This window comes from Tenrec ecaudatus, chromosome 1 (assembly GCF_050624435.1).
Source record: "Tenrec ecaudatus isolate mTenEca1 chromosome 1, mTenEca1.hap1, whole genome shotgun sequence".
NCBI lineage: Eukaryota > Metazoa > Chordata > Mammalia > Afrosoricida > Tenrecidae > Tenrec > Tenrec ecaudatus.
In genome coordinates this window covers 224,201,562-224,220,286 of record NC_134530.1, presented here as the reverse complement: position 1 = coordinate 224,220,286, position 18,725 = coordinate 224,201,562, and the positions used below count along the sequence as shown (strand labels likewise).

Here is an 18,725-nt window from a genome sequence, read left to right as displayed (position 1 = left end):
AAGACACTGAGAGCCCAGTCTCACTCACGGCCATCGGTCCATTCTGACCCACATCGGTCTGATAGAACAGAGCAGAACTACCCTTTGGGTTTCCCAGACTTTACATCCTGGCAGGAGCACACAGCCTCACCTGTCTGCTGCTGGAGGGGTTGAACTGCTGCCCTGGTGGTTAGCAGCCCAAGATGTAGCCGCGATGCCATCAGAGTCCTTGATCTGGCAAGAGTACTTGCGGAAGTTCTGAAGATCACCGAGTCCTGGTGGCGTAGTGGTTATGTGCTGGGCTGCTAACCTCAAGATCTGCAGTTCGAAACCACCTGGCTCCTTGGGAGAAAGACGGGGCTTTCTACTCCCATAAAGAGTTGCAGTCTCTGAAACTCTCTCTCCCATAGGGTCACTGTGAGTCAGCATCGACCCAATGGCGGTGACTGTTTATTGTTTGGTACTCACCTCAATCCAAAACCAAACCAACCCCTTGCCAGCTAGTCGGCTCCATGAGGAACGGCTGCACACGGTTCCTTGGCTGCAACCTCTATGGAAGCAGGTTGCCAGGCCTTTCTTCTGCAGCACCAACACTTGCATCAGTAGTAGATCACCCTCCTGGCTGCACCAACCAGGAGCCTCCTATGGTGGGCGGGACTTCAAGCCTTTTGTGGACAATGGGATGAAGAGAGAGTGGAACTTGGGGAGGGTTTGAGACGAGCAGACCCGGCTCAACTCTCTTCTTTTCCTTGGAGGGGACAGATGCACCCGGTGCCAAGTGTTTGTCCAAGTGGACTAACAGGCAGGAGCTGCTGAATGTTGTTCATCAAAAGGATGAGTAGATGTAGACCCCTTGGTATGGTCGTTAAACAAGCATGTTTTCTGTGTGTCCATTCAGCCAGGCACTGGGCAGGGCTCGGAGACCCCAGGGTCTCCTGAGGGATTCAGACGTGCAGAGTGACTACAATATCGTGCTGTCTGGTAGTGGGAGAGGAGGCCTAGTGGCATCGTGGGTTACGTGTTGGGCTGCTAACTGCAAGGTAAGGAGTTCAAAGCCACCAGCTGCTCCGAGGAAGAAAGATCTTTCTACTCCTATGAAGACATACAGTCTAGAAACCCACAGGGGCAGTTCTGTGAGTCAGCATCAATTGGAAGGTGGTGGATGTCTACGGTAATGAAAGACTGGCAGATGGGGGCCCTGAGAAGGAGCCCACTGCCCACACTGCAGTGGGAAGAAGAGAGGGCAGGCAGGTGGGGTCATAGACAACTTCTGGGAAGCAGGGGCATGGTTTGAATGCCCTTTGGATGTGCATTTGGAAACTCAGAGAGGCGCTATGAGAGGTGGTCACAGAGAGGTGCTCAGCTTGCATCATCATTCTGCCATGTTTAATCAGGGTAGGCTTCTTGGAAGAGGGGAGAGGGTAGTCTCAGCAGCAATCCCTGAGTTGGGAAAAGGAGAAATGAGGAGGGGGAGGAAGAGGTGGAAGCCCCTGCCTGGCCCTGTGCTGCACAAGCCCAGGGGCTGCCCCTGAAGCAGCTACCCAGGATGGGGTACACACCTGCTAGCCTTACCCCTGGAGGTCTTCACCCCAAGTTTGTCCTGAGCATGATTCTCACGCTTCCCGGCCTCTCCCAGCCTCCAGCCCCACTGTCTCATGTTAGGGGGAGGCAGTGAGGTGTCCATCTCCAGGACTGGACCTAGAACTTCATTTAGTCACCAGTAAATTCAGCTCTTGGGGGCTTTGGTGGTGCAGTGGTTAAGTGCCCACTGCTAAGCCCGCAGTTGGCAGTTCAAATGCACCCAGCCACTCTGAGGGAGAAGGACCCGGTGATGTGCTCCCGTAGGACTCGCAGCCTAGAAAGCCCACACCAAAGCAGCTCTCGACTCACCTCCAGGTGTGGCTGCTCGCGCTGTACTCTGCACGTACCCCAGGAAGGCTATCCTGATGAGCTGGGGCAAATCAGCCTCCACAAGCAGGGTGCAGTGATTCCCCAATGCGTAATCCACCTCCAAAGCATGTGCGTGTGGCAGGCATCCACCTCTCTGGGGAAGGAGCATCCTTATTCTTGAAATTTTATCCTTCCTATTTGGAGGGAGCCATGGAGAAGGGTTTGTCTGTTAATCACAAGGTCAGTGGTTCAAACCCAGCAGCCACTCTTTCAGAGAAAGATGAAGCTATGTGCTCCCTGAAAGATGAACAGCCTTAGAAACCCTGTGGAGTCCCCGTGAGCCTGAAGAGAGTCAGATGGCAGTGGGATTGGATTACCTGGGGATTCGATGCACCTGTTATGTTGTGATGGTGTTAGACAGCGGTTCTCAACCTTCCTAATGCCTCGGCCTTTTAATACAGTTCCTCATGTTGTGGTGACCCCCTATGTGGGCGTGTCTGAATGTGGGCAGACCCACCTGGAGATGGATAGAGGAGCAGTGTCTCGGTTCCTGAGACCATTGGAAATATAGTCTGTGAAAGGGTCATTCAACTCCCAAAGGGGTTTGACCCACAGGTTCAGAACCGCTGAGTTAAGATGAGGTCATTCTGGATGAGCGTGGGTCCTACATCCAATAACTGCTTTCCTTATCTGGAGAGTAAAATGTGGAGCCGCCCAGATCCAGCCACCAGGGAGGAAACCACATGATGACAGAGGCAGCGATTGGAGAGATACAGCCCTGAGTCCAGGGCTCCAAGGCATGCCTGTGACCCCCAAAACCAGGAAGAGGCAAGGAAGGCAAGATTCTAGAGCCTTCAGAGGGGCTTGTCCTAGCCCCTGAGGACAGCCTGACTTTGGGCCTCTCGACCCAGGAGCCGGTGTCGCACAGCGGTAAGGGCTTAGCTGCTAACCAACAGGGTGGTAGGTCACCCCAGGCATGGAGACCAGCTGGCACTCCGTCATGCCCGTGCAGAGAGCTTGCAATAGACTTTGTCTTGGAAACTCTGGGTGTACCAGAAGGTACCTGGAAGGGGGAAGATGGCAGATGGAAAACCCTGGAATGGGGGTGCGGAAAAGGCACACAGACCCTTTCCAGATGCCTGGTGGAGCCGCCGGGATTCTTGCCAGCACTGTGGAGAGCGACACGGGTTCAAAGCCTCGCCCTTGGCTGCCACCTTTGCTGGGGCACCGCTTCTTGCCAGCAGCTTTGGTTGCTATGTAACAAATGTGCACGCGGCCTTTATTTTTTAAGAGCAAAGTTACATTCCTAGCAGAACACCGACCTGCCATTTTCCTGTTCGGTAAACCCACCGTTTGCAAATTCAGGTCTGCGCCTGTGGCTCTTTGTTGGCCAGGGCTGGACCGGAAAAAGCCGTTTGAAACCTTGCTTCAAACCTACCCAGGGGCTCCACGGTAGGAAAGATCTGGCTATGAGTCTCCTTAAAGGTAACAGCCTGGGAAGCCCTGTAAGATGGTCTATCCTGCCCTCTCGGCCCCTGTGAGTGGGAATTAACCGTTTTGGAATCCAGCAGTCTCCAGATCTTGTTTGACACCACCCAGTGGTGGGGACTTGTTACTGCAGGCCTGGGGGACCGGGGCTGTGTGTTGGCAGAGGGGTAGAGAGGTGCTGGAGGGCATGGCAGGCACCCACGAGGAACCGACCCTGCATTCTCTCTTCAAGAGACGGAAACACAGCGCGGAAGGACGTGCAGGCAAGGTCAGCAAGCTCAGCACACAGTTCGCATAGTATGGTGAAAGGACAACCTTGCCACCCACCTGTCCTGTTCCTAAACCCTGCCGTGTGCCAGCCAAGCAACTGCCTCTTGGTCAGCACACAGCTGTGGCAGGCACACAGTGAAGTGTGGAATTCCCCCTCTTCAAAACGTTATCCACAATTCCTGACGATGCACACAGCCGAAGGCCTTTGCCTCATTGAGAAACCCAGGTGATTCTGTTTTACTCTGGCATTCTCTGATTTCTGCCGGACCCACCTGATGTCAACAAGGATACCCCTCGTTCCGTTCCCCCTGTGACCCGCCATCACGTCGCCCCCAGCTCACCGTGAGCCCACATGTTTCAGAGGAGAACCGCTCCACGGTGCTTTCTCGCCTGGAATTTCTATGTGGAGGAGTTCCAGTGGTATAGTGGTTTCGTGTTAGTCCGCTAACCAGAAGGTCAGCAGTTTGAAACCACCAGCTGCTCCGAGGGAGAAAGATGAGACTTTCTACTATCAGTGGTCTCATAAACTGTGTCCTTTTGCGACTGGCTGCTTTCTCAGCAGCCTGGTCCAGCTGTGCTGTGAGGGGCTACAGGTGTCCTGTGGTTGGAGGGATGCAGAGTAATCCATGATGTGTGTCTGTCCCAGCTTCTTTATCCGTCCTCCGCATGGATGTCTCCATCTCCTTGCTGTTGTGGACAGTGAGGTGATGACCAGGGGTGTGCGTCTGTCTGTCTGTGCCTGGAGTCTTCCTATTTTAGCATATACACTCAGCAGCGGGATGGATGGGCTATAGGGCCTTTCTCTTCCCAGAGGTCTGAGGTAGCACTGTATTGCGTCCCACCGTGGGGGCACAGACTTGCAGTCCCCCCAGCCGGCCTGAGGGCTCCAATCTCTGCAGCCTCTCCAGCATCTGTTTCCCAATTCGGAGGGGGTTTGTCAGTTGGTTTGCTTGGATCTTGGCTGTCATTGCCAGTGTCAGATGGCACATCATCTTTGCTTGGGTTTGCAAGTCCTGGATGGCTAGTGATCGTGAAAATTTCTTCCTGTGTTTGTCGGACATCACCTTTGGTGAACTGTTAAGGTTTGCTGGTTTTTAATGGGGCAAAGGTTTCTGAGCTACAGAAAGCGCCGGCCCTGTGGGCGGTGTCTGAATGATCACGTGTGACTTTAAAGACCGTGCTGGCGGCCCAAAGTCCAGATCACGGTCTCTGCCGGGCCGGCCCTTCTTGTTGACCACCCAGGTGTCCCTTGGTTCCTGTTGACCCGCACACGGTGTCTGCCTGCCCCGGGAAGTTCCCCCTTCTGTGTCTGGCCTGCTTTTTGCATCACTCAGAAGTTGCTATGTTGAGGACACAACCCAGACGTCTCCATGACATCATTGACACAAAGAAAACGCGGTTCGCACGCAGGGTCGCATCAACAGCAATAGGGGTTAGGATTGCAACACCCGTGTCAGGGGAGGACGCCACTCAATCCATACACGGGCAGAGAGGAGCACCAGGTGAGGGCAACAGTCCCAGCAGGAGAAGGTGGAGCCGCAGGAGGGGCAGATAAAGGAGATTCAGGAGAAAGGAACTCCCTACCCCAGGGGCTCAAGAGAGCCTGATGGAGAGGCGAGAAGGGAATCAGCAGCAGACGAGGGCTTCCAGGTTTCTCAGTGAACAAACAGGGGGCTGAAGCACGACCAGTGCTGCCGGGAGTCAAGGCGGGAATCAGAGTCTGCAGGACTTGGCCGCAGGAGGGATGCAGGGCCCTTGGGGGTACACTGCATTCAAGGTCCCTGTGAGACACCAGGGGGAGGCCTGTAGCCAATGCTGAGTGGCTCCGTCCGGCAATCCCAGTGAGCTCTGGGCTGGACACTGCTTCCCGAGTCGTTTCTCTCGAGAGCCAAGAGCAGGTGTTCAGTTAACACTTTGCATGGAAAGTACGCTGTCCGCATTCCACGACTAGGGTGTGATTCCAGACTAAGATCAGGAATACCCATGCCCTTTAAGAGAGTCAGCCACCTGTACTGAGAGTGTGGGCTGTGTCTTCCTGAAGCACCTGCACCCCGCGGGCCCTGCTCAGGCTTGGTAACTGCAGCTGGTTCCTTGTTCTCCACACACATGCCCATCGTGTGCAGGACAGCGGGCTGGGATGTGGCAGGCGCTGAACGAGGTCCTCGGGACCCAGGAGCTAATGGCAGGGCCACAGAGATGACCAGGCTGGGGCTGAGGGTGCGAGGAGGTGGGCACAGAAGCTCCTTGCTGTCCCTCCACTGACCTGATGTGTGCCTCAGCACCCCAGCATGTCCTACACACGGTCAAGCTGCCAGGAGGACCAGGGCCTGCAGGCAAGAACCCTAATGATAGCCCAAGGGTGACATGGGGAGGTTGGCAGGAAGCCCGAGAAGCTGCCCTTATCAGGTGGCGATAAAGTGACAGCACAATGGAGCTCCGGGTGGACTGGGTGCCAAGAACCGCCGTGAAGACCTGAGGCCTGGCCAAGGTAGCTGTGCGAGGCAGTTTCTCCCACCCACCCAAGACAGAGTTCATGTTGGCCAGGAGTCCTGCGTGTCAGCAGAGGTTCAGCGCCCCTCCCCAAGAGTCTGGCATCCAGCAGGGTCACTCTATTACAGCCCAAGACTCCGGGGCTCTGGGATCCCCGCTGGGCCTACTGGTCACAGGAGGGTGGGCATCAGGAGCATTAAACCAGCAGAGTCTGCCCCTCTCTCCAAAAGACTCTGGTAGGAAAGTTCCCAGCCCCAGTCAAGGGCTCCTCTGGTTTCAGGATGAGAGAAAACCAGAAAACCAAACCAGTCGCTGTCGGTGGCTTCTGACTCACCACAGCCCTGCCTGCGTGTGTCGGAGTAGAATGACGATCCTCGGGGTCTCCAGTAGCTGATTTGTCTGAAGTGGATGGCCAGGCCTTCCTGCCGCAGTGCCTCTGGACCGGCTCAAGCTCACCAACCTTTGGGGTTGCAGGCAGGTGTTTAACCCTTTGCATCCTAGATGAGGGAAAACTCAAAAACCGAACTCACTGCCATCCTGTGGGACAGAGTAGAAGCACCCCCTGTGAGTTCCCGAGACTGAAACTGTTTACAGGAGTAGAAAGCCCCGTCTTTCTCCTGCAGAGAGGCTGGTGGTTTCAAACTGCTGACCTTGTCGTTAGCTGTGCAACACATCACCAATACACCACCAGGCCCTTTCGATGAGAGGGTGGAACCAGAAAATGCCACATAATAAGAGAACTCCTTCAAAGCCCTGCCTTGCTGGGAGGAATGAGCCCATTCATATAAAGTGGGGTGGGGGGGAGCTGCTTCAATAGTGACGTTCTGCTATAGTTCCTCGTCTCTCACTAGGGGATTCAGAAACCTCCAGCTCTCCACTCACATGAGCTCACGGGTGTGAAAGGCCCTGCCCAGAGCAAAGGGGACAACTGAACAGCCAGATCGTGTCTAGGCCTTGGAAGCCGGTGTTGTTGCCCAGGGCTGGGTGCTGTACCCACTCTGCCCTGCTGTGTCTCCCCAGGAGCTCTGGGCTGGCTCTGTTCCCCAGAGCAGGGCAGGAGGCCCAAGACACCTTGGGAAGGCCTGTATGTAGTGGGCTCCGGTGTCCCTCAGAGGAAGAGGGAGATCAGTGTGCAACACAGGGATCTCCTCGGACCATTCAGGAGTAACAGGCCTTCCTCTGAGGAGTAGAGACAGTCCCTCCGCCCCCCCCCCCCCCGCCAGCACACATGCTCCTATTAAAAATAAATAAAATGAAATTCTAACAGCTAGGCTGACTCAGACCTCTGCAGCCCTGAGACCCTCCCATGGAGGAAGTGTGAAAGGGAGACCCCCAAGAAACAGGCTGCAAGTGTAGCCCAGAGATATTGCAGGGCCCAGGCCCCTACACACGGACATTTGGGGGTTCCCAGACGCACATAAAAGTTACATTTCCCCTGGACAGTCATCTACAAGGTGTGTGTGAGCATTCTGAAGACGTTTGAAATGTTGTGAGCGTTACCTAACCACCACACCGAGACACGGAAGCGAGCAGGTGCCGCTGGAGAAATGGCACACATAGACTTGCTTGGCGCAGCGTGGGTGGCCCCAAACCTTCGCTCTGTGACAAATGCACTGTGTGAAGCAGCATTTACCATCATAACAAGGGGGCCTGGCAGCCTAGTGGTTACAAGTTGGGCCACTAACCTCAAAGGCCACAGTTTGAAGCCACCAGCTGCTCCTGGGGACCAAGATGAGGCTTTCTACTCTGTCAGGGGAAGCCAGCCCCTAACACATCATTACGGGTCCAGTAGGCACAATTGTACAGCGATAATAAGTAAAGATCATAGTAAAGTTATAGAGAGCATGAGAGATAGAAGAGAAGTATTGAAATAAATGGAGTCAGACTCAATTCATGGTACCGTGCTCACCTCAGCCCCGCTTGGTGATCCACGTGGAGAGAGAGAGAGAATCTTTAATGCTGACCAAGACTTTCATATTCTCTGGGGACATGCAAGCCCCTAATTACAGGTGAGGACCAACGTCATAGGAAGGGGTTGTGCTATACGTAATACAGTAATGGGAGGGGGTGATCTAGGAGTATCCACGTAATAGGAAGAGGAGGGATTGGGGGTACACATGTGGCAAAATGGGCGGATCATAGATACAGGATGGCAGCCTAACTTTGGATGTCACAGAGCCAGTTTGACCTATTCCCTGGCTCAACTGACAGGGACCATTAATCCATTGTCCCCAGCAGCAGGGAGCAGGCCCACCCCTGTGGTGTGGGGAGACAGCAGTCTGGCAGGGACCGCCTTCAGGGAAGATGCCGTTGAGCATCTGACCTACCCCCACACTACTCCTATGAAGAATTACAGTCTCGATAACTCACAGAGGCAGCTCTGCCTTCAGGTCACCTTGGAGGATCACCTGTGAGTCTGTGTCCACTCGATGGCAGTGAACTTGGTTTGACCTGTGTGTGCACAAAAGCCGAGGCCCAGGCTCAGGGCCCTGAGCTGTCTGCCCTGCGGGTGAACCACCATCTCCCTGTGGGTGGCAGCGACTCAAGCAGTGTCGGGTGGACTTTCTCATGAGACATCATCAGGGCACAGGAGGCAGGGCCTGGCGCCCCTTCCTGAGGTCTGACCTTGGTGTGGTGGATGGGTGACCTCACTCCCAAGCTATACCCTGAGCATCTGCTGGGCAGCAGGCAGGAGAAACATCAGAGAGAAGGTACAGCCCGTCCCTGGAAGTTCTCCCATCAGAAGGACAGACGGACCTCCAGGTCTCACATCCAGCCCTGCTGTAGCCACACTCCTCACAGACTCGCTCTCTCACGCAGTGCCAACCGTAGGACCAACAGGGATGCTGCTGCGCCCTCTGGCTTGTGAGAACCATGGCAGGGGACCGAGATGTGGTCCTCTAAGAACCCCTCAGGCCGTAGACACCATCTCCTTTCAGGAAAGAGCCCCCCGCAACCACGGAGGTGGGGTGCGAGGTCTAGGTCAGCTGGGTGGATGAGTGCTGTCGGACTCTGAGGGGGGCTTTCCTGGGCTCTGGTGGGAACAAGAGAGTTTGGTGGGGGGGGTGGGGTGGGGAGCAGACTGAGAAGTAAAAAGTCCCAGTGGAAACATCGTCTATTTTGAAGGGCGGGACATGGATGGACCGACGGCTGACTGGGCTCTTCCAGGTGCCAGGTGGAAGGTGGGAGGTTATCAGGGTGATGAGGGGGTTGTGTTCTTCAGGAGCAGTGAGGAGTAGGCTGTCCCCTCTGGAGAAGAGAGTTATGAGACCCGCCTGAAAGTGAGGAGACCCGAACCCCTAGCCCAGCCGTTGTCCCGGGCTCTTTAGAAAAGACGTGAGGAGCAGGATGAACAGGAAGGAGGATTGGGGGGAGGGGGAAGCAAGTGGCCTTCCTCCCTGGGCTTCGGTTTCCCAGCATTACCATGGGGCCACAGAAAGCCCAGCCTCCAGCCATGATCCCTGACTCCTCTCTCTCTTCCAGTATCAGAGCATCTTGGAGAACTACCTCACAGACTCCATCAAGCTCTCGGCAGAAAACCAGTCCAGGAGTAGATGCTGCTGATCTTCCGGATCCCCGCCCTGGACCCGAGAGTGGTAACTGGGACGCTCCGGTCTGCCCGTGCTCTGCAGCCCTCGAGCTGGGCCCAGAGCCCAGAGGACAAGCACTGCCTGGGGCGAGTGGTGAGGGCAGCTGGCCCTCAGGGCTCGAGAGGGGGCCCACCTGGGATGTTGCCACCAGCTGCTGGTCCTAGACTGATCATGATCCCCCTCCTGGCCCGACTCACCTGCCATCCTTCCTCCCCCAAGAGGACACACATCCCTGCTCACAGGCCCCGCCTCTGTTAGAGTCCCTGGTCGGCTGGATCTGCGCACCCTAGCCCACCACACACCTCCCAGACTCAGCACAGAGTTGGACAGAGGGACTGCCTAATCCATTCAGGAGCCAAGACCAAGTGAGGGCACCAGGCTCAATGCCTGACCAAAGCGCTCTAGCTGTGGGCCACCCTCTGTGCTCCCCCAAAGATCAGGACGGGGGTTTCACAGGAAAAGCTCTGGGGGAGTCTGGTCCATGCCTCCTTGCTGCTGCTCTGGTGGTGCCCGTAAATGCCTCTGAGCCCCATCTGGCTGTCTGCTGAATGGGGCTGAGACACGCCCTGTCTAAAGCTGCCTGAGATTCTCAGGAGCAGGTACTCTGCTTAAACCTCGCGGCTGCTGTTGATATGCACGTTGTTAGTCCATCGACAATAGGTTGTGTTGTGTTTGGGATGAGGGGCAGCCAAGACAGGCCAGGGCCCTACTCTCCTGGAGGCACCATCCGGGTGAAGGAGAGAGGCAATGGACAGAGGATAAGCAAATATTCTCAAAGAGCAGGAGAGGGGTGTGCACAAAGGGAAGCGAGGTAGCAGGATTGGGAGGAACAGAAGTTTGGCATACAGCCACACAGCCAAACTCACTGCCATGAGTTGGTTCGGACCCCACAGACGGGGTTTCCTGTCCCAGACTGCAGCAGGAAAGCCTCATCTTCCTCCCGCAGAGGGGCTGGTGGTTTCCAACTGCTGATCCTGTGGCTAGCAGCCCCATGCAGCACCCCTGTGCCACCAGGGCTCCTGAGGTTTGGATAGCATGCTGTTTTAGACTGTCGTCCAGGAGGGCTTCCCTGAGGTGGGGGCATTGACTCGGGGCTAGGGTAGAAGGCAGCTCCTGTGGAGAGCTAGAGGACCCAGGAGACGCAGTTCCCAAGGAGGCAAGGAGGAGTTTGATGTGTTCCAGGAGGGGCGAGGGCACAGGCATCCCCCCAGGCCAGGCACCTCCCTGCCCCTGCAAGGCTCCCTGTTGCTGTGCTGACATCAGCCACCAGAGGACAGCAGTGCCCCTCCCTTCCTGACTGAACAGAAAATGGGCAGACGCCCAAGAGCCCGGTTTCCAGGGCACTGCTGTTCCAAGCTTGTTCTGGGGCGCTGGGCATGCGCGGCGCATGGAGACTGTGGGGCGGTTTCGGCTGGGGAAGCCTACCATGGACCGCGTGAAAATAGCACCAGTGTTCAAACAGTAATTCAAAGTGGATTTCCTGGCCCGCAGGCCTGGGTGACCAGTACTGGTACGAGGGGCCTGGCGGCGCAGCAAGATTACCAACTGGTCACCAGTTGGGCTGATGCCTGCAAAGACGGCAGCTGGGGACCACCAGCCCGTCTGCGTGAGAAAGAAGGGAGCGTTGCCGTCTCAGAACCCACAAGAGCAGTTGGACCTTACCGTACAGGTTCACTATGCATCAGCATCTAAGACTGTAGTCTACTTGTCTCTGAGGTGGACCAGATGGCCGCTCAGGGTCTCCTGTCACCAAGCCCATACCTCCCTGAGAAGTCTCTGTGTGGAGTTTCCTGAGCCCGGAGCAGAGGTGGGGTGCTGGTCTCTGGCTGCCGGCTGTCAACTGACTCTGAAGACAGAGCTGGAGGAGGGGGCCGGTGGCTGGACCCGAGTGGGGGCTTGAGGGCCCCTTTTGCCCACATCCTGGGCAGCTCCATGGAGCTGGCCCCAGGCAGGGTGAGCAAGCCTCCATGTCCTTCAGAGGGTGGCACGTCACCAGACCGTGGCTTGGTCCCTGTCACGTGTGGGTGGGTATGGAGCAGCTTTGGACCACGACAGACACAGGGGCCCCTTAGAAACCTGCCAACAAATAACAAAGGTATCCTTCCATGTTTTCAACCCTCCGTATGTGGTTTTGATAATGTCCACACGGTTCTCCATTCAAAAGATGCTTAAGGGCAGACAGCACAAAGCAGAACAGAACCGGGCATGGCTTGTAGGGTCCAGCCCCAAATGAAAAACCTGGGGCGGCTGGGCAAAGGGGCATGGGGGGAGTGGGGTGAGGCGGGCTGCCTCCCTCCAAAAAGGATGAAGAATGTCAAGATGGGGACAGCTGAACATTAAATCTAGGACAGTCCCTCCTGACAGGTGGAGCTTCGACCCCAGACTCAGACCCCGCGCCTTGCACCCTCCTTAGTGACAGGAGACAGGACACAAGGCTCCAAGTGGGGTCTGCAGTCCTTGTGCCATCACAGCGAAGGGACATGATGTGGACCAAAGGGACTGAGCCAACAATCAGGCCCAGGTTCCAGTGGGCCACCTCCACCCTCGAGCCAGAGCCAGAGCCTGTACCTGTATGTCGATGTTGATGCCCCAGGAGGGGCAGGTACAGAGGCAGAGGGAAGCAGCAAGTGGCGGCTGGGCCTCCATGCCGGGTGGAGCCCACTGGAGTTTGAATGTGTTGGGGGAGAGGGGGGCAGGGGAGGCAAAGCCTGGGCTCTTCACTGCCCTTCCTGAAGGGAAGAGGACCCCAGTCTCGCTGACCCTTGGTCATCTCCAGACTGCTGCTGAGGGCAGAATGCTGGCCAGGGCTCTGGGTGGTACATACCCTTGGGGCTTAGAAAAAAAATCATAAAAGCCAAGTCTTATCACCAGATAAACCTGGGCAGAGCCCTGCTGGGTGCCAACCTGCCTGAGGGGAGCTGGCTGCTTCCTGCTGCTGGCTGCTACACAGCAGGGGCACCCTGCCCCTCACTGCCTTGCCGGCCTGTCCCTGCGCAGCAGCCAGGATCTTCGGGCTCTTCTGGGCACCTACAGCCCAGGGAGGACAACAGAGCAGCCGTGCCCGCAGCAACACCTGAAGCTGGCTGAGAAGGGCCTCACGGCACCGCTGGTAGCCGGGGTGCTGTCGGTGCTGCCTGCGCTGGGCAGCCTCCCTCTCTCCTGTGTGCTCTGGGGCGGCGTGGAGTTCCCCGCCAGCAGAGGTGAAGGGTCTGCGCAGTCGGCACGCTCGCTCACAGGCTTTGTACATGAAATCAAAGCTAATGCTATTCTTCCAGAACATTTTTGAAACCTCCTTATTTTGTGTGTGGTGTGTGTGTGGGAGGGGAATAGATGTGTGGTGTGTCGTGTATGATGTGTGTAGTTTATATGTGGTGTACATGTGTGTCGATGTGTGTATGTGTCTATGTGTATGTACATGTATGTGGTGGGAAAGGGAGCCAGGGTTTAGATGTGTCTTGTTTGAGCATGTGTTGTATGTCACAATGTGATGGGGGGAGGGCGTGTGATATATGTATGACGTGTGTGCATGTGTGTGTGTTTGTGATGGAGATGTGTGTGCTATGTGTATATGATGGAGATGTGTACGTGTATGTTTATGTATATGTGTGGTGGGCAAGAGAGCCAGGGCTTAGATGGTCGGAATAAATCATAAGGTGGCAAATTTTCAGGGGCAAAGAAATAGAGGAGGGGGCACAAGGGTGGAGGTAAAGCACCTGTCCTCCATCATGAGCCCTGAGCAACCCAGGGATGACATGAGCCTAATTTTACACATGTCCAGCTTCCTCCCCTCACTGCCAACCAAGCCCTACCAACCTCCCTTCCCCTCTGGCCCCCACTGCCACCCCCTCTCCTAACCACTGTGATCATCCCAGTGGCCTCGCATGGCCCTCACTCTAGACAGCGAGGCCCTTCTTGTGACCTGCAAGACCCCCCCCCAACACACACAGACTCCATGCACCGCCCTCCCCAAGAATGAAGGCTGCCTCACCAGGGGCTGCCTCTGCCAGGGAAGCTGGCCCCCTGGCTCTTTACCAGGCTCAAAGTTGTCAGTCGACACTCTCCAGACCAGAAGGGGGACCCATGGGCTCCCAGAGGCCCCCTGTCTTTCCCTGTGTCCTCGAGTTAGTGACCTCCACTGGGCGGGGTTGCCACTGTTCTGCCCACGGCTGTGTGCTCTGTCCCCAGAACAAAGCCTGGCTGGCAGCTGCTGTTGGACACTGTGGATTCAGATGCGCAGTGAAATGCGTGATGGAAGGGACGGCCCTCCTGAGAGTTCAGAGGGGAAGCCTTCCTGGGAGTCGTTTGCCAGTTCTTTTCTGCATTTTAACCCCCGCCGCCCTTTCAGTTCGCAGCCGGGTGCCTGCAGTGTCCACTGCACAACCAGAGGGCCTTGGGCACGTGCGGACACAGCACATTCTGAATGTATGGCGCCCTGATCACAACTGGTGCAGAACTGGTCTGTGTCAGGATTCGTCTGTGTCATGATGTGTCTGCAGATTTGCCCTTCGAATGGAGCCTCCCGGAGGGCAGGGCCTGATGTGGTTTATCGTTTGATCCCCATCACTGGCATAGAGATGGTCACATCAAACAAACAACCAAACAAACCCTCGCTGCTCCGACTCACAGCGACTCGATAGGCCAGGGCAGAACTGCTCCTGTGGGTTCCGACGCTCCGTGGAAGGAGAAAGCCCTGTCTCTCCCCACGGAGATGCCGGTGGTTCTGAATGGCCCAGCTCGTAAGCACTGTGCCACCAGAGCTCCTGGTGTGATGGTCACATAGTAGGCGATACATCCATGTCCTCATTGTGGTCAGTGCTAGCATTCATTCTAACTCGTCCCCGTGGTGCCCCGTGGCCTGTGGTTCTGTGGACCAGCCACGTGCGTGCAGAGCAGAATTGTTCCATGGGCTCTTAAAAGCCGTGACCGTATGGAAGCAGATTGCCAGGACTTTGTTCCAAGCAACCTCTGGCTGTGTTCAAACCATCAACCTTTTGGCCAGCTGTTGGTGCCACCTAAAAGAAACAACCAAATGTCCCGCCAAGTCCATTGTAACTCTCAGTGTCCCGACATAGGCCTTAACCAGAAACCCCCAATCATGACCATCAATTTGATTCCAGTTCCTGGTGACCTTGTAGGACAGTGTTGAACTGCCCCTGTGGGTTTCAAAGACAATAACTCTTCCCTGGACTAGAAGGCCTTTCTCCCACAGAGCAGCTGGTGGGTCTTGAACCACTGACCTTGCAGTTAGCAGCCCAGTGAGTAACGCACTGTGCCACCAGGGCTCTGGCCTACAAGGCTGCAATTCACTGCAGGAGTAGACAGCCTCACCTTTCTCCCCCAGAGTGGCTGCTGGATTTGAACGTTGGTCTTGCTGCTGTAAGCCCAATGCCTAACCCACAAGGCCACCAGGCTTCTTGGCTAAAATGGAAAATATGGTCATTTTTCAAAATGATGACATGTCCTGTACGATGACTTGAAGTAGATAGTCATTCAGTTTGCACTGTTCTGTAAAAAGAGACTAGCAGCCCTGGTGGGGTATTGGTTGTGTGTTGAACTGGGATCCGCATGGTGGGCTGTTTGAAACCACCAACTGCTTCTCTGGAAGAAAGACTGGGCTTTCTACTCCTGTCAGCAGTTACATTCTCAGAAACCACTGGGGAGGGTGGAGTGGGGTGGGGGGTTACTATGAGTCAGCATGGACTTGATGGCCCTGAATTTGGGTTCTATTTGTTTGGTGAAAAGTCAGCGGCAGAATCTCATGTACAACAAGAGACTTAAACAGGAATAGGTGTCTGCTTTGGGTTGCACATAAAGAAAGCTCTAGAAGGATATATAAGAAATTAATAAAAGTGGCTACCTTTTGTAGGTGGAAAGGGCGCTCTAGGGACATAGTGATTACACATTGGGCTGAGAGCCCCAAAGTCAGCGGTTCAAAACCACCAGCCTCTCCACAGGAGAAAAGATGAGGCTTTCGACTCCAGTAAGAGTCAGTCTCAGAAGTCCTCAGGGCAGTGCCGCCCTGCCCACTGGGTCAGTAGGAGCCAGGATCTCCATGGTGGCAGTGAGTCTGGCTTTCCTGTTTTGAGAGTGGGAGTGAGGGAAGGGGTCAAAAGTGGGAGCACACCTTTTCCTTCTAGAAATGTATGCTTTGAATTTTGAACTGTTTGAATCAATTGTACAACAAAGGAAGACAATAAATATTGGTAGACAAAAGGGCAGAAGGAAAGAAGAACAGGAAGGGCAGGGGTAAGCTGGGAGCAGGAGCTCACTGGCTCCAGCCAGGTGCACCTCACTGTCTCTTCCCAAGGGAACACTCTGGGAACTGCAGCAGAAGAACACATACTCCTTATAACGCCTGAATTTTTAATTTCAGGGGAAAATTTTTGTTTTTATTATTTACTTTCATAGTTATCAATATATATAACAACCAAAATATATTTTAAAAATATAAAATTTGCAATGTATTTAAAATGTAACCAAATCGTCACATTCACCCATGGATTTATAATACAAGAATAAAAAATGCACCTTCATTTCTATATTATTTTTCATAGTATTTTATTATTAAATAAGAAAACAAACTGAAAACTTACTTTATTTAAAAAATATAATACACATTTATTTGTTTATAATTTTAGTGTGAAATTAAATAAAATAATTTTTTTCTTTTGTGATACAAAGATGAACTTTGTCTTTGCTACAGAAAAATACTGGTGCTCTCTTGCAATTTACATATCTGCATCTTCCTCTGTTTGTGACCTCTGGGTAATGGTGAAGACCACCCAAAAGGGTATCTCTTCCAGGGCTACTTTTGGTGGCAGGACCTCTTCTCTTTGTGTTAGCAAACTCAATGTCGGTAAAGCAAGTAGAAGGTCTGCCTCTTTCTGTTGGTCTATTACTTTTTCCTTCAAGAAGAAGAGCTTCGGCGGTGCTCATTTTGAACTCTTGCAGACTTTGGATTTTTTTTTTTTTGTAACTGAAGACTCTCACAGTCTCTACGATAAAGTAGCCAAGGGTCCACAACAGTCACATCTATAAAATAAAAATAATTTGTGATAATATTTTTGATCTGATATGAATTATGTACAGTACAATTAGTGAGTCTATCAAATCAAGCGGTGTACCCCAAAATTGCTCAAGTTCCTGGCCACTCAGTGCAAGAGGTTTATTGGGATTTGCTGGATTGCATAAAGATTTGATTGGCTGACAATGTGAGTAATGATATCCTTCGAGAAAAAGTGTCTAAAACATTCAACAGGACATTCTACTACCCCAGAAGAATCTATTTGTCCTAACCATTCAGGCATAGGTCTAGCTGTACCGTCTCCAGAAATGTGCCACCAAAGAGGAAGTCTTCGATTTTTTTGATGTAGATGGCTTTGAACTTGTAGTTATTAGAATTGATTCTTCAACTTCAACAACTGAACTTTCTAACTCATCTTCACTAGTATTACCATTACTAACTACGAGGGCTTTAATTCATCCAAATCAGAATAATTAGGCATATATTCATTTCCTGTCATGGGAAAAATAAGTATTGTTCTCAAAATAATTTGAATAGCAATAGAATTAAAATTTTTGATTTTACAATATAAAATGTTATATTGTAAAATCAAAAATTTTAAGTAGAATACACATTTTATTTACCAATTTCATCCATATTAGCATCTGGTTCCTTGTCTGAGTCTGTACCACTTCCATCTAGGTCATAAATTCACCGTTTTCCATAAAACGAATCACAATCCATGCTGTGGTAATGTTTGTCACCGTCGATTCAAAAGGCGAATGTGACGAATTCGTTACGTTTTGAAAAAGTGGAAATATATAATAAAGTGAATAAAAACTGCAGTTTATGAACATATACAAAAAATATCAACACTGAAACTTCACTAGATTGAAATTTATCGTAAACTGCACTGACTGCCAACGACCACTGAACCTCGAACACACAGTCGGTCAGAACAGGCGCCACTGTGCACGCATTCTGCCGCTAACGTGCGTGACTCGCGGTCTGCGTTTGTACTAGTAAAGTGCGACGATTTCGTTGACATCTTCGTCGGCTCCGAAAGCTTCATAATTTCGGTACCAGACACGTTTTAATTAAATGTTACGAAAACGCCACACTCGGCGTTATAGGGCTAAAGGAGTCGCACCCCAATGTGCTGTGGCAAATCCCCCCAAATGGGCTGAGAACCTGGTGTCCTGTGTCCTGGAGGAGAGCATTATGGGTCAAAGACTGAGCCAGCGTTTCCAGCTTCAGACGTGGAGCTCTGAAGATAAACTATCAAGTGCGTGCCCTGCTCGGTGAAGTACCAGGCGAACGACTCCCCACAAGTAAATCTCAGTTGTTGCCAGTTAGTCAACACCCTTTCCTAAAGACAGAGCTCCAAGAAGTTCTTGAGAAAGCTAACCATTTTTGTTCCATTCTCACTTTTCCATGAGCTTTTGAAGCATCCTTGGATAATGCTGGCCCTTAAAAAGACCCTCTCTGATTTATAGACTCCATGGTAATGTGTAGTGAACGAGATGCCCGTCAAGCAGACCCCCTGCCCCCACAATTCCACCCCCTGGCAGTGTGGCCCTTGCCCTGTCCAAAGGCCATGCTGTGAGTGTCCAGTCAGCACTGTTTGAAACAGCACAAACAAGAAATCTGGAGATGACCCCCCCAGACGTCCTTCTGCAGGCAGAGGGAGAAATAACATGTGGGTATTCAAACAGTGAACGCTCACGGCCACATAAACGGAGGCCACAGCCATGAGCCGGGCGCCTCTCAGACCCGCAGGGCAATAAGAAGCCACGGAAAGAGGCATTGTGGTGGGGGATGTTTGTATCAGGTTCAAAACCAAATGGTTTCTCTTGTAATGAGCAACGCGCAACCCACTCCGCCACCAGGGCTCCTCTGAGGGCGCAATGAGCCCCGTGCGTGTGGTCCAAGGGCGCAGAGGAGCAGTGAGGGTGGCAGGGTTGAGGGCCCGGCTGCCGACTGCATGGTTAGCACCCACCGTGGCTCCGTGGGAG

The 18,725-nt window shown here is 53.3% G+C and overlaps 1 protein-coding gene across 2 annotated transcripts in view; it reads left to right on the top strand.

Annotated features, from left to right (window-relative positions):
- The window catches only part of RAB7B (RAB7B, member RAS oncogene family), a 34,637-nt gene extending 18,391 nt beyond the window's left edge, over window positions 1-16,246 (top strand). For both annotated transcript variants that reach the window (XM_075529437.1, XM_075529442.1), the window contains exon 6: window positions 9,601-16,246. In XM_075529437.1, the coding sequence (XP_075385552.1) occupies window positions 9,601-9,681 (81 nt within the window). In that variant the 3' untranslated portion in view covers window positions 9,682-16,246. The remainder of the gene's footprint in view (window positions 1-9,600) is intronic.
- The last annotated feature ends 2,479 nt before the right edge of the window (window positions 16,247-18,725 follow it).